The 22,453-nt window shown below is 41.0% G+C and overlaps 1 protein-coding gene across 4 annotated transcripts in view; it reads right to left on the bottom strand.

Moving 5' to 3' along the window:
- Positions 1-103: 103 nt before the first annotated feature.
- AGO4 (argonaute RISC component 4) overlaps positions 104-22,453 on the bottom strand; it is a 46,430-nt gene continuing 24,080 nt past the window's right edge. For 3 of the 4 annotated variants that reach the window (XM_053576441.1, XM_053576440.1, XM_053576443.1), the window contains 9 exons: positions 22,249-22,377; positions 21,878-22,011; positions 20,591-20,775; positions 18,872-19,031; positions 13,736-14,051; positions 13,466-13,600; positions 7,032-7,133; positions 6,563-6,762; positions 104-4,231 (listed from right to left, as the gene is read on the bottom strand). In XM_053576441.1, the coding sequence (XP_053432416.1) occupies positions 4,123-4,231; positions 6,563-6,762; positions 7,032-7,133; positions 13,466-13,600; positions 13,736-14,051; positions 18,872-19,031; positions 20,591-20,775; positions 21,878-22,011; positions 22,249-22,377 (1,470 nt within the window). In that variant the 3' untranslated portion in view covers positions 104-4,122. Of the gene's footprint in view, positions 4,232-6,562; positions 6,763-7,031; positions 7,134-11,714; positions 13,007-13,465; positions 13,601-13,735; positions 14,052-18,871; positions 19,032-20,590; positions 20,776-21,877; positions 22,012-22,248; positions 22,378-22,453 lie in introns of those variants that run through there. The other variant, XM_053576442.1, reaches the window with a different exon arrangement.

Genomic DNA, 22,453 nt, shown 5'->3' with positions numbered 1-22,453 from the left:
TTAATTTTATTTTTTTGCAGTTTTTGGCCAGGGCTGGGTTTGAACCTGCCACCTCCTGCGTATGGGGCCGGTGCCCTACTCCTTTGAGCCACAGGCACCGCCCTTATTTTAATTTTAGTTGACACATGATAATATACCAAATAGCAGTTTTTTAAAATAGGGAAACCCAGGAGTTAAAAACACAAAGTTTTCCCACTGTTGTTTTTTGTCAAATTTCTCAAATTGAGGAAATTGTTTTTAAAAAGTAACCATGCATGTTGCCATTGCAGTGTACTCTATTTATTAGGCAATTGACAAGAAAAACAACTTTTGGCACAAGAATGCCAATTTATTCCATTTTTGGACACATGAACACAAAATATCCCTGCAGGCCAAAAAAAAAAAAAATTACAAAATTTAAACGACCATCATCTTACCTTAACATGGGGATATAACCCCTCCCTTAATAGTTTAGAAAGTACCTCGTATTGCTAGACATACATCCCATCCAAATTTAATAAAATACATTTTAAAATATTACAAGTCTAATAATATAGAAACAAAATCACACCATTAGTAGAATGAACAAATGCAAACATTTTCAGCCACTAGACATAGAAAGAGCATGAATATGTCAATAGCAAGGCATAAGAAAATGGTTAATCAATAACAAGACCTTTCCTTTAATTTTACAAGGAAAAATTCTTGGAGTTGAAGCAGTATTGATACAATGCCCTCAGCCTCCACTTTCTTAAAATGAAAGCAGAGCTACCACCTTGCTATTGAGCAAGACAATCTTAACAGCACATCCACAAAAGGTCGCTAGGACAGGGTGGAGAGGGTGAGCCGTGTTAAACAGTGGATTACATTTTCCCACATGAAGGGTGGGTGGCTGAGCCAGGTAGGTAAGCTCTGATATAGGCTGGGCACCAGATCCTAAAATACAGACCATATAGAACATGTCTGTTTAAAAATCATCACCTTTGGAAGCAGCAAATAGAATTTACAGTAAGAATGAGTATGTTCTGCCTGCCCAGAATGCTGGTTGCATTAAACCAGCTAGTTTACTTTATAAACCATTCAGAATTCAACAGCTAACAATAACAACAACAAAACATAATTGGTTCAACATTTGAGTCTCCACCACTCCCATAATGTCCCCTCTCCTTCTCCTCAAATTGTTACTCTTTAGCATTGCTACATTTAAATCTTCCACACCACATGACAGTGCCTAAAAAGGCTGTATTAAAATAAAACAAAACCAAAACACAAAACCAAACAAAAACCAGTCTAAAACTACTTCTAGAGAATGCACACCTCCCATTGATTGACACATGCATAACGATTCAGTCAGTCCCGAGGGGGTTACCTATTCAAATTGTCAAACCAAATTAAAGTAAAACTAAGCATTCAGACTTGCTTGCAATAGTATTGCTGCAACTCTGATTCTGCAATGATTCCCTCTTAAAGATTCACCCCTCAGCAAGTTTTTTGCCAATAATCCTAGTTCCCCCATATTTCTTTCATTTCTTTCATTCAAAATGACAGCATTGCACCTTTAACGGTACTGTTTTCCTATAAAAATAGGCCTCCCGGCTTTTCATCCACCACCATACTGATTTGCCCCAGTGTTCTGGGACCAACTGAGGTCTTACAAATGGTATAGTTCAAGGTCGAGCATAGAGCCCAACTGCAGGCAAGTGAATCAGGGCTTCCAGCACTCCGCCTTGCTCCTGCTTCGTACAGGCCAGGAGATGGTGAGAAGTGACGCTTCTTCTGTGCGTTAATAACAAGCAAGCCCGAGGCACTCAAATGCAGGTGTGGGGCCCGCTGGCCAGCCAGCCAGCCAGCCACCAAGAGTTCTTCATGTCTTGGACTCCAGCAAGTCCTCCTCCTAAAAAAGCTTCCATTTTTCCTCCTCTTGGGTCCAGAGTGGCCATGCTGAAGGGTATTAGAATTCTGTGCTCTCCCTGAACAAGTGTGAATAAAAGCAGCAAGCCAGCCCCTCACCAACATGTCCTGATTTGTATTATCCAAGTGAGGTATTTGAAAAAAAAAGGAAAATTTTAAGAAATTAACATCTGCCATCTCTTCACTCCTGCCTAGGTTGTGCTTCAGTCACAGAACTTGCTTTCATCCCACTATCTGCAGAGATTAAGGACATCTGCACTCATCTGGATGAGATATAGGACTCGACAGACATTACAAAACTTTCTCGGAGACCAGTCTCAGCAAACACTGGTGGCGCAAACACAGGTGGCGCCGCTGATCAACAGCACGTGGAAATGTAAACTTCAATTGTATTTACAAGTTTGTTTAAACGACTGAAGAAAAACAGTGCTTTATATTGCTGGGATTTTGAGAAGGCTAGTTTATGAGATTTGGACCGGCTAATGAGTTCAAGCAAACACCTTTCACCATCAGATCCAGTGTTTCCCCACTAACAGTTTCCAGACAGAGGCAGCAAAATTGTTTGTACGCATATTGTGCCTGTCTCTTTCCCCAGTACCTTCCTCAGCCACATGGAGCATGGCTCTAGGCCTTTTATCCCCTTTTCCATCTCTCTCATTCCTGAAGTGCAGGAAAGAGAATAGAGTCAGTGAAATTTGGGCTGGGAAACACTGGCTGGAACTATCAAGACTATATGTAACTGTTGTCCATTCACAAAGTATTATCTACACTACGTACAGAATACATTTTCTCCTACATTTTCACTGATGCTTGCTTTAGATCGACTCCTTTTGTTTGGAGAAGAAAGGAATCCCATCTCCCTGTGAGTGGAATCCAGAATCTACTAAGAAAAAATCAACCTTTCCAACAAGTTTCAGTTTAATAAAAGGAAGGAAAACCCACCAAGTACATTTTAGATTGAAAGAGAAGCGAAAATTTGCGCTGTAAGTAATTGTGTGAGTAACCTTGATTCCCAGGGAAAAAATATTTTGAATGCTGGTTAAGTTTTTGCAAGTTGCAGCATCACTCAATGAACCTTAAGGACTGGCAAAGCCTTTCCAATAAGGAAGCATCCAGGTTCTAGCTTATTTTAAAACAAAGTGACAGGACATCAATTGTGACTATAAAATAGGTAAAAACAATTCTTTAAAAAGGCATGGAAATATATGTCTTTTCTGACCAGTTTCAGAAATTGCCAGGTTATGATATATAAGAAATAGCTGATAAAATCATACCGAAATTTCATCTAGAAAACTACATTGTTGGGGAAGGAAGAGGAGGGACCTTAAAAAATGTTTATTGCCAAAGTTAACTTTCTATGAGAAAAGTTTAAAAATCATTTAGATCTAACAAACCACACAGCAGCATAAAATGGGCACTTTTTGAAAAGTTGGAAAAATACTAAAAGCTAATTTTTTTTTTCCAAATAGGGGAAAACATGAGTACTTTTGCCATGGCAGTGTTATCTGTCACTGTGACATGCATTACATTTGTTTATGTCACACATTCACAAAAGTCAACCAAATAAGAGAACTGCCTATTTGTATCTGCAGCCAAATATAGTGCAATTGCCTGGCAGCCTGTACTTGCACCAGCACCAGCACAAGTCTGCAGAGATCAATAAGATAAAGTAGTAAAACTAATAAAACTCTGTAAAACTTTAAAAAAATTAATGCTCGTTAAAGGCATTTACAGTGGCAAAGTCAGAAATCTTCATTAAAAAGTCTATGGACCCACACAATTAAATAGCTACACTGAACTGAAGTAGATTGTTTGGTTTTTCTCTCCCAGTTATGCATACACCCCACTCAATGAACACAGAAAAAAGGAATAACCCTCTCTTATAAGACTAGAGGGATGCGGTGAACACCACAGCTAGCAAAATATTCCGTAGAAACCTTTCTTGTAAAGTTTTTAGAAAGTTCAGGCTGATCAGCCTTTGCGCGTTGAGGTAAAAATTCAGTCCAGTGCATCAGAAAAGATAATTCATGAGTATCTATTACTTTAAAAAAATGGCTCAATTTTGTTGATGCATCAGACAGTGCTGCAAAGTATAGATTCAGTGCAACTATTCCGAGCTGCTGGTAGAAGACCACCTGAAGTCAACTTGGCTCTATCTAGAGGCGGTAGGCATTTGAAACATTTTGAGGCTGCATGGGGTACCAAAGTGGTTGAGTTCTTTTTCTGAGACTCTCAGGCAAAATACATCGTGTGCTGGGTATCATGGTGGATCTGCACAGCCTTAGCCAAGGCCTGAGGATCCCGGCCGTTGCTCTGTCCTGACACATGACTGCCTTCCGCACTGTAAAGAAAATAAAGGAAAAAAACAGGTATGTCACAAGATCACTTCAAACTTCATGTGTTTCAAATAGCACAAACAGTACTGGATTCAAGAAGATATTAGGCTCAAGCTTTAGCTCCTTATTTATCATGTCTTTAATCATCAGTTTGCTTAAATGAAAAATGTAATATGATTTATTTACCGGGCTGTTGCAAGAATTAAATAAAATAATGCCCACAGGCTCAGGGGTGCTAGCTAATACACCAGAGCTGGCAGGTTCAAATGCAGCCCAGGCCTGCCAAACAGCAATGACAACTATAACCAAAAAATAGCTGGGCATTGTGGCAGGTGCCTATAGTCCCAGCTACTTGGGAGGCTGAGGCAAGAGAATCGTTTAAGCCCAGGGAGTTTGATGTTGCTGTGAGCTGTGATGCCACAGCACTCTACTGAGGGCAACATAGTGAGACTCTGTCTCGAAATAAATAAATAAATAAATAAGTAAGTAAATAATGCCTGCAAAGACCCAAATCTGTAACAGCTATGGGTCTTCCACTGCCCATTACGTCTTGCTAATTTGTACTTTCTACTTTTCCATTAGACTTTAATCAAATATCATTTTTCCCATAGGCATCTTCCAAAGTTTAGGTCAGAGCCATGCTTTCATAGACGCCTATATTTTTCCTTCATAGTACTAAATACAACTGAAATTAAATTATTAACTGGGTAATTATTGATTTCTCCACTCGGATATAAACTCCACAGAAACAGCAATTTTGCCCATCTTACTTAGCACTGTATCCTTAGTGATTAGCACATAAAAGTCTCAATAATCATTTATTGAATAAAGGATCTATATCCCTGGCACGGTGTTGGAACATAGTAGATACCCAGAAAATGTTACTGTGCCACCGGTCTCTTCTCGCTTTCCCTCACTAACTACTTAACCTTTGACAAATAACAACTCCTCTGAACTTTAATCTTTTGGGAGTAACAACAACTTCTAAACACACCTCTTAAAGATACCATGTGATATAAAGAGTTTGGCAAATTATGAATCACCACCCCTCTACAGCTTCTCTCTTAGATGATTATTATTCTTGTAACCTAGACTCCATATCTTAGCCATCTTTTACTTCATTCTCTCCTCTGCCCTTTACACCCAATTAACTATTGAGTCCTGTCTATTCTACTGCAGGGATAGCTTTTTATATTTAACAAGGAGAATTTTGTTCTAACATACTTGTCCAGCCTCCTGCCTGCTGCTCCCCTTTAATATGCTCCAGCCAAAGAACACTTGCTATTGTACAAACATGCCACTTGCTTTCTTTTCTTTCTTCATTTTGGCCATTGTTTTCTCTGCCTAGAAAATTCTTTTCTCTTCTTTGTAGAGTGAAATTCTACCCATCCAACTATGAAATCTCGTCTAACAGCCTTTCCCCTGATGTCCCATTGCACTTTAATCCACACTGATGTGGGCTAGTTGTCAGTTGTGTATTTGCCTATATTGTCTCCTATACCAAAACATGAAAATCCCAATGGACAGGAAACAGGTCCTGCTTATCTTCTAGCACAGTCTTGGGCACACAGTCAATACCCAATAAATATGTTGAATGTACATTACAGAGTGGAATGTACAAAACCACAGCTGGGCACTTTCCATAATTGTGTATTTTCAACCCTTACAGAAATAGACTTGTAGTGGAATGTCTACTATTTAGCAGCTGAATTCAGACTTGGGCAAGAGCCCAGAAACTGTTACACTTCACAGATGGTCATTTGGAAAAGAAAATTAATGCAGAGAGCTTGTTTAGCTATTTAATAGTAGCTCACTAACAGGTCAAAATGTCTGATTCTCTGATCTAGAGATTCCTATTGGGGGTGAGAATGGTCTGCACCCCCCCCACACACACACACAAATCCAGGTTCACAGTGGTGTATTTTCCAGATTGTACTGAAAGCAAAGTGAACTAATCAGGACTTCCCCTTGCATGAAGTGGAATCCACAGGCTTGTGATTGCATTGACTGGAGCCAGGGAGCTGTACCGGCTACCTTCTGGGGCTGTTCGGGACCTGAGCAGAACTGAAATGCATTTGGCTCTATGGGAAAACCACACACAGCTCCAAATTAGACTCCTTTAGAGGCTCAACACAAGTATGAACAAGCCCAAGCACTTCTTGGACAAAAAGTCATATTATAAGCTCACAAAGGCACATGCAATTTTATTTGTGCCTTGCAATTTAAACCCTAAAATGAATTTCAAATCCTTACAAAAGTTTTCTCTAGTAGCTCTTTTTTTTTTTTTAACATGCTGATAAAACAGAGGGAGACTTCACCATGCTTGAGAAACTTGCCTGTCATGGTCTTTATCCACCAGATGATACCGTGCCCTAAATGCCACGAGCCGGGCATAATATGCAGGGGCTGGAATAGAGACAGAGCGTGTGCACCTCACATAGGTATGACACAGCTGGTAAGTCAGTAGCTGGAGTTCATCTGCAGTGAAGCAGTTGTCATCCCACAAGACCTGGTAATGTGAAGGACGGCTGGTTCCCTGCAGAGAAGGAGTTTTATGATTAATGCATTTCCAAAATAGACTGACTACCTGAGAGGAGAGAAGAATTGAAACCTCCTCCTTAAACACAGAAGTATTTCTGCCTAGCACACTTACAAGCAGGTACCTAGACCAAAAGATAATAATTCTAGGATACAAACATTAACAAAGTTGAGTATAGTGTTTAATAACAAGTCCACTCAAGCTAGTTGCTGAATTTGCAAATATCTTCCTATCAAATCAAAGATCTGGACCAGCTTCCAAATTACCTGAATTCCTGCATGACTACAGAGGTAAAAGTCAAACTCAGAGGGATGTGTGATGGTACTATCCACTGTAGTGCCTGCTGGTACATTGCCACTTTTCCCCACCTACCAAAAAAAAAATGTTATTAGTCATCAACATGCCAAACTGTGCTCAGGTTTTTTTTTCTTTTTTCCTTTGAGGGTTAATTGGTATCAAGTTGGTAAACAGCTCCTAAGTGAAGTCTTGAAAACCACTTTCATTCAGAATGTTGAATTCCCTGTAACTTTTCCTTAGCCCAACCACTTCAACCCAAAGTATTTTCTCAGCCAAAAATACTCCAGGGGTCTCTCCAGGGGAATCCAGACAAGAATTATTTCATGTGTGACTTTGTGCTGCAATATTATCCACTTACATATGACCCAATGGTATGTTTACAGAGGAGGAAAAATTAACATTTAAGTTTTACTCCTTACATGAAGTAAAAAAGAAATATCTACAACTGTCAGTAAAAGTTAAGAGAAAGGACTCTTTGAACTGGCTCACCAGGTTCAACATAACTAATACTTTATTAGTAAAAGAAGTTACTGCCAAGTGGTCATCAGGAAGAGGGCACTGAAGTGGGAATTAAGAAACCAGCTTCAGATCTAGGCCTGGGCTTGCAACTATATACCTTGAACAAAGCACAATACCTTTGCACTTCAATCTAATCATCTATACAATCAGGTGATGACCTCTTAACACTGTTAAAATTCTAAGCCAGAACTCTACAGCCAAACTTGTAGGAAAGCAGAAAGGGGGGACCTCAGAAATGCATTTATAAGGAAAGGAATTAAATTTTGCTATTGAGTTACCCTCTTCTGCTGTACAGCAAGGTTCAATAGGAACAACTTTATTTAGCGTATAGATACAAATTTGATGGAAGTTCATTTGACCCCGTTCTAACTATTACTACCTTCAGCTAAAGATCATACACCAATGCATACAATAACTCTAGGATTAAAGAAAAATCCCCTTTCCTCAAATTCATACACAAACTTGAGTTCCTAGCAGGACCTGAGGAAATGTAATTGAGTTACAATGGTTCTAGCATTTTTTCCCAAAGTATGTCCTTTAGGAATATTTGTTTTGCAGGATATATTTAGCCATCTTATTGTTGAACAAATTTGATAAACACTAGGTTAAACCCAGGGTAAAAAGTCTTTTCTACTATATGACTTCTCAGAACCTTTATTTAGTCATGTATAATTTTTTAGAGACAGAGTCACATTTTGTCGCCTTCTGTAGAGTGCTGTGGTATCATAGTTCATAGCAACCTCCAGCTCTTGGGCTTAGATGATTCTCTTGCCTCAGCCTCCTGAGTAGCTGGGACTACAGGCGCCTGCCACAACGCCTGGCAATTTGTTGCAGTGTGGCTGGGGCTGGGTTTGAACCCGCCACCCTCGGTATATGGGGCCGGTGCCCTACTCACTGAGCCACAGACACCACCATAGTCATGTATAATTTTTAAGAGATAGAGAATACAGCATTTCCCAAATTTATTTGACCCTTAAGAAAAAACAGCTCTCCAGTTCTAGAGATGAAAGCCTAAAACAATGATACCTTAGGGAAAAAGGAATTCAGGCATGCTCAATTCAACAATTATTACTTGAACACCCATGTATGTGCAGATGCTGAGGATGAGAGCCAGAGGCACAGAGAAAACTAACACATTTTTTTGCCTGCTTTCATGAAAACCGTATACAGTGAACTGTAATTTGATGTGATAAGGGCATATGGAAAGCATTGGGAAAAACTGGTGGGGAGGAAATAGTTGAGCCATGTCTTACAGGAGTTAGAAAGAGCAAATCAGTACACTGAACTCCATAAATGCATCAATGTACACAGTTATGCTTTAATAAAAACAACAACAACAACAAAAAGAGAAAGAGGAGGATAACAACTGGTAACACTCCAAATATCCCTAAACTCAGGAATGGATAAGCAAACTGTGGCTCATCCGTATCACGAAATACTACTCAGCAATACGAAGAAACAAATTACTGATACAGTAAATTGGATGAATCTCAAATGCATTATGCAAATTAATGTAAACCAGATTCAAAGCCTATATGATTCTATTTATATGATACTCTAGAAAAGGAAAAACTATAAGGACAGAATGCATATCAGCAAATTCCAGGGGCTAAGGGTGAGGGAAAGATTGACTATAAAAGCCCTTTTGTGAGAATTTCTTGGTGTGATAGAATCATTATACAGTCAGCCCTCAGGACCTGTGGGTTTCACATCCAGGGATTCAAAAAAATGCAGGTATTTGAAAAAGAGGGGATGATATAGTAATTACCCTGTTTTGGTCACTAGACATTATATTTTTCATCACTCACTATTATCCCATAAATACATACAATTATGTGTCAATTAAAAAATAATAATTTTTTAATTAGAAAAAAGATCTGACACAAATCTAGGAAATTGTTAACATGCTTAACTATTTAATTTTAACCTGGAAAAAAGAAAGAAAGTATCTAGAGAAAATTAAAAAAAAAAATACAAATTAAAAATATACCCTAGACAAAGAGCCCCAGAGACAGATTTCCGACTTGGGTCTTCCCCTTGGCCAGAGGCTCTGGTGCCTTTCTGACTGCTTCTGTATTCCTTTCTGTCTAATAAAAATCCTGTCTTACTATTGAAAAAATAAATAAAAATACAGTATATCAACTATTTACATAGCATTGACATTATATTAGGTGTTGTAAATAATCTAGAGATGCCTTCAAGTATATGGGAAGATAGGCATAAGTTACGTGCAAATACTACACTGTGTTATTTATTTTTTAAAGACAGAGTCTTGCTCTATAGCCCAGGCTGGAGGGCAATGACACAATCATAGCTTACTATAGCCTGGAACTGTTAGGCTCACTTGGGCCTTCCACCTCAGCCTCCCAACTAGCTGGGATTATAGGTGAAAACAACCACACCTGGCCTATGGCATTTAATATCAGGGCCCTCAGCACCTTGGAAGATGTATGAGGTCACAGTGAAAGATAAAACAAAAATGCTGTTTTGGTCACCTTGGGAAAACACTGATTACCACAGGAAAGCATTTGTAAGCAATGGGGAATACTTGAAGATTTTTGAGCAGTGGCGAGGCACAATAAGGCCCGTGTTTTCGCAGCAGGGTGGAGGATGTGCTTGTGAAGGAGGAATGGAGATAGGGAGACTGCTAGGAGCCTCCTGCAATGCAGCAGGGACACGCAGAGGGTGAACTGAGACGAGAGAGATTTCAGGGAAGAACACAGAGGACTATCTGACCAACTGGATATGGAGGGGAGAGGCAGGGAGGAAAAGAATTTAAAGAACTCTGTAGGCTCGGTGCCTGTGGCTCAACTGGCTAAGGCGCCAGCCACATACCTGAGCTGGCGGGTTCGAATCCAGCCCGGGCCCACCAAACAGCAATGACGGCTGCAACCAAAAAAAAAAAAAAAAAAAGTAGCCAGGCATTGTGGCGGGTGCCTGGGGTCCCAGCTACTTGGGAAGCAGAGACAGGAGACTTGCTTGAGCCCAGGAGTTGGAGGTTGCTGTGAGCTGTGATGCTATGGCTCTCTACCCAGGGTGACAGCTTAAGGCTCTGTCTCAAAAAAAAAAAAAAAAAAGAACTCTGAAGTTTCTAGCTTGACTAACTTAATATAGAGCGATGCCAAGTAATAAAGCAAAAGGAAAACTGGGGGAGGAATAGGTTTTGGACGGATATAAAACACTAATTAGAAGGTTTAGACATGTTTTGCTTGAAACGCCTGTGGTAGACTGTAACACAGGTGCCAAATATTCCCATGCCCCTCCCGAGGGAAAGATTATGTATCCCCACCCAATTATCCCAGGAGTGGCCACATGACTTGCTTTGGCTGATAAAACAAGGCCTGAAATGTGTTACTTCTGGGCAGAAGCTTTAAGAGCCAGCAGATAGCTTGTCTTGTATTTTTTCCCCTCTGCCACAGTAACTGGCAATGTTCCAGATAGATGCTTCTAGGGAGGATAGTAGGGTCACAGCTGTAGCAAAGCCACAATGAATGCATAATGTGAGCAAGAAATAAGTCTTTGTAAATCACTAAGATTTGGGGGGGGGTTTGTTTGTTTGTTATTATTGTTACCATAGCCTAGCCTATTTTGACTGATACAATACCTACACAGCATCAAAGTAAATTTGTATTTCTGGTGAATAATTGGAAGTTCAGATAAAGAGTTGCATAGAGTGCCCTGGGGCTGGAAATATGAATTTAGGAATCAATTAACAAATAAATGAGCCCAGAAAGTGCATGACGCTAAAAAGAGAGATGAAATTGAGATGAGAAGAGAGAGAAGTATGAAATGCCAGGAAACCTGGAAACCTGGAAAGTCATGTTACTCAGGTCAAAGAAGGCATTGATTGTCTTTATTTATTTATTTTTTATTTTTTTGAGACAGAGTCTCACTCTGTCACCCTGTGTAGAATGCTGTGGTGTCATAGCTCCCAGCAACCTCAATCTCTTAGGCTTGATCAATTCTCTTGCCTTAGCCTCCTAAGTAGCTGGACTATAGGTGTGCACCACAAGGCTGGCTAGTTTTTCTATTTTTAGTAGAGACAGGGGTCTTGCTCTTTTTTTTTTTTTTTTTTGTAGAGACAGAGTCTCACTTTATGGCCCTTGTTAAAGTGCCCTGGCATCACAGCTCACAGCAACCTCCAACTCCTGGGCTTAAGCGATTCTCTTGCCTCAGTCTCCCGAGTAGCTGGGACTACAGGCACCCACCACAATGCCCGGCCATTTTTTGGTTCTAGCCGTCATTGTTGTTTGGTGGGCCCAGGCTGGATTCGAAACCGCCAGCTCAGGTGTATGTGGCTGGCGCCTTAGCCACTTGAGCCACAGGCGCCGAGCCAGAGAAATTATTCTTTTTTTTTTTTTTTGTAGAGACAGAGTCTCACTTTATGGCCCTTGGTAGAGTGCCGTGGCCTCACACAACTCACAGCAACCTCCAACTCCTGGGCTTAAGCAATTCTCTTGCCTCAGCCTCTCGAGTAGCTGGGACTACAGGCACCTGCCACATGCCCGGCTATGTTTTGGTTGCAGTTTGGCCGGGGCCGGGTTTGAACCCGCCACCCTCGGTATATGGGGCTGGCGCCTTACCGACTGAGCCATAGGCGCAGCCCAAGAAATTATTCTTTATACCTTAGAACTGTGGCTCAGAGACTGGCAGCAAAAGGCAACAAACAGCAATCATGGGTGGCGCCTGTGGCTCAAGGAGTAGGGTGCCGGTCCCACATGCCAGAGGTGGCAGGTTCAAACCCAGCCCTGGCCAAAAACCACAAAAAAAAAAAAAAAAAAAAAACAGCAATCATGTTCAAATAGATGTGCCAAGCATGTTTCTAACCCCCCTCAAAAAAGAAAAAAAAAAATAACTCTAGAAACAAGCATTTTTTTTTTTTGAAACAAGCATTTTTGACACAAGAGAAATATTCAGTTGTGCAACTTGTATCATTGAGCATTGGTCATCTTAACTGCAGTTAGTGTATTTATTAAACTATTATGAGGGACATCTGCTTTTGGAAAAAAAGTTATATAAAAATTTTATGTTGGCAGCACCCATAGCTCAGTGGGTAGGGCGCTGGCCATGTACATCGAGCTGGTGGGTTCGAACCCAGCCTGAGCCAGCTACACAACAGTGACAACTGCAACAAAAAAATAGCTGGGCGTTGTGGGCGCCTGTAGTTCCAGCTACTTGGGAGGCTGAGGCAAGAGAATCGCTTAAGTCCAAGAGTTTAAGGTTGCTGTGAGCTATGACACCACGGCATTCTACCCAGGACAACAGTTTGACGCTCTTGTCTGCCGGGCGTTGTGGCAGGCGCCTGTAGTCCCAGCTGCTCGGGAGGCTGAGGCAGAAGAATCGCGAAAGCCCAAGAACTGGAGGTTGCTGTGAGTCCTGTGACATCATGGCACTCTACCGAGGGTGGTAAAGTGAGACTCTGTCTCTACAAAAAAAAAAATTTTTTTAAATAAAAAAAAAAAAAAAAAGAGGGCAGTGCCTGTGGCTCAAAGGAGTAGGGTGCTGGCCCCATATACTGGAGGTGGCGAGTTCAAACCCAACCCCAGCCAAGAAAAAAAAAAAATTATGTACATGTTTCTATATCACTTGCCACAGCCATAGGTAAGGAAGCTTATTCATTTTTTGAGGCTAAGTCTTGCTCTCTTATCTCAGCTAGAATGCAGTGGGATATCATAGCTCCCTGAAACTTCAAACTCCTGAGCTCAAGGAATCCCCCTGCCTCAGCCTCCCAAGTAGCTGGGACTACAGGCAGAGACAGAGTCTCCCTCTTGCTCAGGCTGGTCCTGAGCTGAAGTGATCCTCCCTCCTTGTCCCCCCAAAGTGCTAGGATTACAGGTGTGAGCCATTGTGCCTGGCCAACAAAGCTTATTCTATATTTTCTTACCCTTTCTGTTTTATCTGCACAGAAGAGTCTCGTGTGATGTCTTTTTTGCACCACAATGTATGTTATTCCTGGCCGGTAATCTTCCTCCAAGCTAATACATGCCTTTCGAATTGCTATTAGTTCTGGCCAAGCTACCTGGAGACAGAAATGGAATTGTGTTTAATTGAGAACTTGCTAGTATCTCTCCAATCTACCCAGAGTGGCAGATGGGAGGAATCTCTGTCAGATTCCTAGAAGCCCCAGAAGGCAACAATGGGATAATGAGAGTACCTGTTTCATTTGTCCCTCAGATACCCCTCCACGGTAATAGATGATCCGAGTGGGTTTGAAGCGGGTGGATTTGTAGAACTGGATCAGTAGTTCCCGAACCATGTTAGTAAGGTCCTGGATGACCTCCTGACTATACAGAAGCTCCTGGGAGATCTCCTGCCGGGAAGTCTGCACCCGAACTGTGGCACAATACCTGCTGGGGTGGCCATCCATACTGCCAACCACAGCAGCAATGGAGGGCTTCTTCCCATCCCCTGCTGGGGGGTGTGTGACATCCGCTCCCAGGAAGATGACAGGCTGCTGGAACACCGAGGGCCTGCTCAGATTTAAGGAGATGTTGCCACTCAGACATACAAGTGAAAATGTTTGGGTTTAGCAAGATTTTATCCCCAGAGATAATCACAGATATAAGAGAGAGCGCTAGGGCCCACTGAGTATTGGTGTCACCCAGTACAATGAATCTGAATTGACTAAAGTAGTAAATGTGCTTTGTCTACAATAGTAGGAAGAGAAGATTAAAATAAAGAGAACCTCACTCAAATTTAACAAAGCCTATATGTGTAAAGTAAAAACTTGCCCAGAACAGGCTCTCTTGGAATCCTGAAGTTTCTACAATGAATGTAGAATTGCAGAATGTACGTAGAACTGGGACCAAAACTCCAATTCTCTTTAAGATAAGACATGTAGAGATCAGAATCAAGTCTGTCTTCTTCCTAGTTTTGCTTTTCTCCATATAAAATACAGAGAAAAGATGCCACAGCACTCTACCGAGGGCGACATAATGAGACTCTATCTAAAAAAACAAACAACAACAAAAAAAAACAGAGAAAAATATTTTGCCTATTTATTTTATTTATTGTCTGCACTCAAACAAAATGTGAGCTCTACAAGGGCAAGAATTTTGTTTTGTTTTGTCTTGGTCACCACTATATCCCTAGTGCCTAAAACACTGCCCAGCCCACAGCTGGCACTCAATAAATATTTGTTTAAAAAAAGAATTAATTTATTAGGCACTAATTTCCCCACCTAAGGCATATACAAAGGCTCTGTTGTTTAGGAGGGAACTTGGACAGAAAAAAAAGAAAAGAATCAAGGAGAAAAATATCATGTGTATGTCTCTGGTAAAAGGTAGGCAAAAAGGACGGCGCCTGTGGCTCAAAGGAGTAGGGTGCCTGCCTCATACACTGGAGGTGTTCGGTTCAAACCTGGCCCTGGCCAAAAACTGCAAAAAAAAAAAAAAAAAAAGCTAGGCAAAAAGAAGAAAAAAGAGAGAGAGAGAGATAAAATATGATATGATATGAAGTTTAAATTGATAAAGGTAGAATTTGGGACTGTGAGTGTTAATCCTTAAAGTATAATTTAGGAGGCATCTCAAATTTGACAATTTCATGTAACAGGAATTAAAGATGAGGCTCAACGTGGGTTGTCACATTTCTCTCTATATCATCACAAAGCACGGGCCTGACCCAGAGCAGTTAACAACAGTGAAGACAGATACACATATATACACAGGGTATAACATAACAGCAGCTTACATATACTACGTACTAACCACTATGTTAAGCATTTCACATGTATTATTCTATGAGGGTGGTACAATTATTATTTCAATTTTCAAGATTTAAAAAATGAAACCAGACGCAGTGGCATATGCCTGTAATCCCTGCACCATGGGAGGTGGAGGAAAGATGATGGTTTGGGGCTAGGAGTTTGAGACAAGTCTGAGAAACACAGACTCTGTCTCTACAAAAAAATTTTTTTAAAGCTGGGCATGGTGGCATGTGCCTGTACTCCCAGCTACCCAGGAGGCTGAGGCAGAAGGATCACTTGAGCCCAGGAGTTTGAGTTTGCAGTGAGCTATGATCACACCACTGCACTCTAGCCAGGACAACAGAGTAAGACCCTGTTTCAAAAAATAAAATTAAAGTCTGGGAGCTCAAGCCTGTAATCCTAGCATTCTATGAGGCCGAGGAGAGAGGACTGTTTAAAACCAGGATTTTGAGACCAGCCTGAGCAAGAGCAAAAGACCTTGCTCATTAAAAATAAAAAAATTAGGCTTGGCGGTCATAGCACAGTGGTTATGGCGCCAGCCACATACACTGAGACTGGCAGGTTTGAACCCAGCCCAAGCCAGCTAAACAACAATGACAACTGCAACAACAAAAAATAGCTGGGTGTTGTGGCGGGCACCTGTAGTCCCAGCTACTTGGGAGGCTGGGGCAAGAGAATCGCTTAAGCCCAAGAGTTGGAGGCTGCTGTGAGCTATGTGATGCCACGGCACTCTACCCAGGGCGACATAGTAAGACTCTGTCTTACCAAAAAAAAAAAAGAAAGAAAGAAAGAAAAAGAAAAAAAAAATTAGCCTGGTGTTGTGGTGGGCACCTGTAGTTCCAGCTACTCAGGAGGCTAAGGCAGGAAGATCACTTGATCCCAGGAGTTTGAGGTTGCTGTGAGCTAGGCTGATGCCACGGCACTCTAGCTTGGGTGTTAGAGGGAGACCCTGTCTAAAGAAAGAAAAGAAAGCAAAAGAGGGAAGGAGAGAAGGAGGGCGGGAGAGAGAGAGAGAGAGAGGCATAGGAGAATAAAGAATGTGACTAAGATCACACAGCTAGTAAGTAGCAAGGGAAGCATGGCACCAAAGTATACACTCTAAGCCACTGTGCTATGTTGTCTCTGTATTTATTGGGGTAAAAATAAATGACTCCAGACTTTAGTTTAACTTTCCCTGTGGTCTGTACAACCAATGTTTCAGAGAGAATTTATTTACCTAGAAGTTTCATTCAAGGACAAAAATGAGAATTGTGATATAATTATACAAAAGCAAATCACTCTGTTTTTCCTTCTTTTTATGTATGGCAATGACTAAATACCACAACCATAAATTTAACTTTTTTTTTTCTTTTTGTTGTTGAGACAGAGTCTCACTTTGCCACCCTGGGTAGAGTGCTGTGGCATCACAGCTCACAACAATCTCAAAATTCTGGACTGAAGTGATTCTCTTGCCTCAGCCTCCCAAGCAGCTGGCACTACAGGTGCCCACCACAATGCCTGGCTATTTTTAGAGACAGGGGTCTCACTCTTGCTCAGGTCGGTCTCAAACTCGTGAGCTCAAGCAATCGACTCACCTCGGCCTCTCAGAATGTTAGGAAATTAACTTTTCGAATCGCTTTCATATATAAGGTATCAACATGAAAACATGTTAAAATCAACAAGGCAGATGTTATCTTGATACATGAGCAACTGAGACCTAGAGATATTAAAAATTTTATATAGGGACACAGTACTCAAATCTCTCCACTCCCAGCCAGCACTTTATCTATAATATCCCTGCCTTGCCTTGGTGTTTGTTTACTCTAGAGTCAATCCGACAGTTTCAAATTTAAACAAAAAGCCTATGGGGGTAAGTGGACAGAGTTTCTAAATGGGACATAAAAAAATTGATCAAATTTGGGCGGCGCCTGTGGCTCAGTTGGTAAGGCGCCGGCCCCATATACCAAGGGTGGCGGGTTCAAACGCGGCCCCAGCTGAACTGCAACCAAAAAATAGCCGGGCATTGTGGCGGGCGCCTGTAGTCCCAGCTACTCGGGAGGCTGAGGCAAGAGAATCGCTTAAGCCCAGGAGTTGGAGGTTGCTGTGAGCTGTGTGAGGCCACGGCACTCTACCAAGAGCCATAAAGTGAGACTGTCTCTACAAAAAAAAAAAACAAAACAAACAAAACAAAAAATTGATCAAATTCAATCCTATTAAGAACTTCTGTTCTTTTTGGGGGGAGAGGGACAGAGTCTCACTATGTCGCCCTTGGTAGAGTGCCATGGCATCACAGCTCACAGCAACCTCAAACTCTTGGGCTCAAGCAATTCTCTTGCCTCAGCCTCCCACGTAGCTGGGACTATAGGGGCCCGCAACAATGCCTGGCTATTTTTAGAGCCAAGGTCTCGCTTTGGCTCAGGCTGTTCTAAAACATGTGAGCTCAGGCAATCCACCTGCTTTGGCCTCCCAGTGTGCTAGAATTACAGGTGTGAGCCACCGCCCCGCCAAGAACTTCTGTTCACCAAAAACTACTATTTAAGAGAGTAAAAAAGCAAAAGACAGAGTGGGAAAAGACATTTGCAATACCTATATCCCATCAAGGATTTATATTAAGAAACCACAAAGAACTACTACAAAATAATAAAAAGACTCACAAAAAGTCTTTTTTTTTTTAATTCCTAAAATAGAAAATGAGCAAAGGACTGAATAGGCCAACCACAGAAAAATGTCCAAATGACTAATGAGTGTATGAAAATGTGCTTAACATAATTAGTTATTAGGGAATGCAAATTAAAACTATAATGAGATACTATCACCCCCAAACAAAATGGCTAGAGATCGGGTCTCATTCTTGCACAAGCTGGTCTTGAACTCCTGAGCTCAGGCTATCTACTCGCCCTGGCCTCTCCGAATGCTAGAATTATAGGCAGGAGCCACCCTGCCTGGCCCAAATGGCTAAAACTAATAGGACTGATACTACTAAGTGTTAGTAAGAATATAAGCAACTAGAAGTCTGTGGAAATGTAAACTGGAAAACTATTTGACTGTATCTATTAATGCTAAATATATAAATTCTCTATAACTCTATTCTTAAAACTCAGTAATTCCACTCCTAGAATTCCACAAGAATTCCACATTTTTATATTCGCCAAAAATGCAGAATTGTATGATGAATATATAAGAATATCTATCAGCGGTAGAATAGATTAAAATTGTATAATTTATTTATATAATGAAATGATACTAAAATACTATTAAATGCAACAACATAAATGAATCTCATAGACACAAAGTTGAACAGAAGAAGACAGACACAAAATAGTGAATACTGCATACTTTTTATAAAATTCAGAGACAGGCAAAACTAATGTATGGTGTTAAGAGGTCAGAATGGTGGTCGCCTTTGGGGGTCATCTACTTGGAGCAGCCACAGGAAGCTTGATAGGCTGCTAGAAATGCTTTATCAATATCTTAACCTGGGTGGTGGATACATGGGTATATACATATATGAGAAAAGGTAATTGAGAAACATATTTGAGGTGTCTGTGCTTTGTTACGAATTATATAAGTAATAAAAGTAGGAAAAAACAGAATTCAGAATCTTACCTTTGATGAGGTACGAGCACGTTGTTAATTCCTCCAAGCTTTGCGTTGATCTTTAGGCAAAGGTTGGAAAGGGTTTGAGGTGAGGTTTTCACTACATTTTTTACCTGGACACATTGTGTGGCCATACCTAAAAGGGTATCTCCAACACGTTTCACCTCCGCTACAAAAATAAGTTAATTAATTAATTTCAAAAGGTTTTTCTTTTTTCTTTTTTTTTTTTTTTTTAAATTCCAAAAGGTTTTAAAGGCAGGGCACAGTAGCTCATGCCTGTAATCCTAGCACTCTGGGAGGCTGAGGTGGGTGGACAGCTTGAGCTCAAGAATTCGAGAACAGCCTGAGTAAAAGCAAGATCCCCGTCTCTACTAAAATAGAAAAACTGAGGCAAGAGGATCCCATGAGCCCAAGAGTTGGAGGTTGCTGTGTGTTATGAAGCCATGGCACCCTACTCCAGGCAACAGCTTGAGACTGTCTCAAAAAAAAAAAAAAAAAGGTTGTAAATAGCCTTCTAATTACTAAGAGTAAAGGGGGAGAAATGCACATTAACTTTACAGAGTAGCTACTATACACTGTTCACTGCACTAGATGCTTCTCCCGTCCTTTTATCTGTTAAACCCTCAGGGCAGTTTTTTCTGCCAGTTTGGATAGGCCTGCCCCCTCCCGCTTTTTTCTCTTCCTGCAGGCCATGAAGCCAAGCTTGCTTCCTTTATTCTCTGGTGCTGCTGCCCCTGCTCACTCAGTCCCTTGCGGTTCCTCTCCCCACCCAACTGGCCAGGCAAAGGAATCAGTCTCCCTAGGTCCTCCCTCTCAGTACACACACCAGCCTTCTGAATTTTAACCCCCCCTCCCCACCCATACATATTTTTTTTTCTTTCTCTAAACACTGGGGTAACTGCATAGAGAGGGTTAATGACATTTTATAAAGTTTAAACAGCTGGTTTGTATCTCCTGTAGCCTTTACTCAGATGATAGCCAAAAGAACTTTGTATCATTCTTCTTATAATAGATACAAATGAAGCAAATCCTCTTGTGGAAGTGGCAGCCTCCCCTACTCTTCCCTTCTCTGACATTCCTAAAAGCTTTTTTTTTGTAGAGACAGAGTCTCACTTTATGGCCCTCGGTAGAGTGCCGTGGCCTCACACAGCTCACAGCAACCTCCAACTCCTGGGCTTAAGCGATTCTCTTGCCTCAGCCTCCCGCGTAGCTGGGACTACAGGCACCCACCACAATGCCCGGCTATTTCTGATTGCAGTTTGGCCGGGCCGGGTTTGAACCCGCCACCCTCGGTATATGGGGCCGGCGCCTTACCAACTGAGCCACAGGCGCCGCCCTCCTAAAAGCTTTTTACTACGAAACTTTCCAGTTCTCACAGTTTCCGGGACTATGGCAGGAGTATCCTGCACCTCCTGCTCCCATCTCCACCCTCCCTACACAGACTGGGAAAGGTCATATAGCTGGTTGTGGGCATGGAGTTGCAAAGAGAAAAGATATGGGGCCATCAACATTCTACATAGTGTCTGCTCTGCCAGGCTGTGTCCCCAAGAGTGGATGACATGATGACACAGAACAGAGGCTGCCGTCTCCCCTCAATGGACAGCACATAGCAGCAGCAAGAAATAAATCTCTGTTATTTTGAACCAAAGAGTTGGGTGGTGTTTGTGGCTGCAGCATAACCGAGCTTATCCTGACTCTTATATCTACTACGAAGTCAAGCGTCCATACCATATACAGGTGTCTTTCCAGGCAAGATAACCACTATTAGCTGTAGGCCCACATATGTCATTTTCAGATGCTTAAACATGGGCTCCACACTATCTGCACCTTGTGCATACTTGCAGAAACATGGCTGACCCTGGATGGGCATTCCTGCATCCTTAGAGATTTTACGTAGCTGGTCAGTGAAACTCCTGTTAAAATAGAAACAGTGGCACAATGTTTTTATTTCAGAGTACATTCTTAGCATTAATTTCTCTCTAATATACTTATTTCAGTTTTATAAATTCTTAGTCAAAATTAGAAACAAACAAATAAACAACAGAAACCCTTTAACTGGTTCCCCCCAGATAAACTGATAATTGTATCTCTGTAATTATAACAGAGAAAATCTGTATTATTAAACTATCAGATTGCTCTGAATTTCTAAGTAAGTCATTCTAAACAAGTTCCTGCATCCAAGAAACTAGGATAGCATGCCTCTTTAAAGAGTTTTTTTAAGCGTTAAAATCATTAATTCTAGACTGAAGAAAAAAAGCAGGGTCAAAATTTCAGGTAACATGCATTTGGGTAAATCTGGTATAGGAATAGTTGGATAAACTTGTGCTCAACTGAGAACACAGAAACACGCTGTCACAAAATCAGTATATTTAGGATGACAAACTTGCGACAGATTTGGTTTGATAACAACGTCAAAAGAAATCATCACTTCAAAAAGGAAAAATTCATTTTGAAGTTTTAAATTTTAGATTTAAGTTGTTATTTCAATCTATGTATAAAGCTTTCAGATTAATTCCTTTTGTGCACTTGCCAATATTTTGTAGGATTACTTTCTTTCATCCTAGTTCTCTTTTCTTGATTTTCCTCCACCTTTCTCACTAACTTCCATTATACAGACACAGCTGTAAAATGTAAAACCATACTCTCACCAGCGACCATGCAATAAAACAAGCTCACTCATCAATTATGACAAAAATAAGTTAGTTTCTATCTTAGCTGGAAAGATACACTTAATACCAAAGGAAGCTTCACTAAGAACTCAAGAATTCACCAATCAGCATTGCTACAGCCTTGTTAGTCAGAAATTTCTGCTCCAAATGTAAAGAAGCTGAGTCAGATTCTTAATGTAATTCCAAGTTTGCAATTTACTACACTGCAAGGTCTTTTCCATATAGCCAGATGGTGTCACTATAGGAGTCAAGGATTTAGTGCCAATGTACATGGTGCATTCACATAAAGATGGTTTTTTCATATCTGGAAGGGATATTACTAAGCTGAAAACATTAAGATACTTACTTTAGTAAATCTTCTCTACATTGTTTCTGAGGTGCAAAACAAGCAACTGCCCAAACTTTAATTTCAATGCCAGCATAAAACTGCTTTCCTCGCATGTCCCAGACACCCTGGTTGGGTGTGGCCACTGTTTTATTCTTAAAAAAAAAGAAGAAGAAGAAGAAATAAAAGAAAAGAGAAAAATATTACAATCTAAGGCCATTTTAATGTTGATGAAGGAATAAACAAAATTGTATCTGGTATGAGCCAAAAGACAAAAGGCAATAATGAGCAAAACTATGGGTAAATTTAGTGTGGTGCAGCAGAAAAGCCCTGTGTTATTCTCTTTTTGAGTGATGGTGGGAGAAGCTTGCTGAATAATACAAAACACTTACCCGGCCTCCATACTGCAGCATTGGTGCTGGAAGTACTCTGCCTGTGAGTTCCGTCATTTCATTGTGCACGACAATACCAAATTCTTTCAGGTATGGATCAGGTCCACCCACCATGCTGTTGCTCTTCACCTAAAGAACAGGAAAGCCTGCATATATAAAAACCAAAGGGTAACTGTGTCCCATCAGGAGTTTTCTTTCTTTCTTT

This window comes from Nycticebus coucang, chromosome 22 (assembly GCF_027406575.1).
Source record: "Nycticebus coucang isolate mNycCou1 chromosome 22, mNycCou1.pri, whole genome shotgun sequence".
NCBI classification, from domain to species: Eukaryota; Metazoa; Chordata; class Mammalia; order Primates; family Lorisidae; genus Nycticebus; species Nycticebus coucang.
This window is presented reverse-complemented; position numbering and strand designations above follow the sequence as displayed.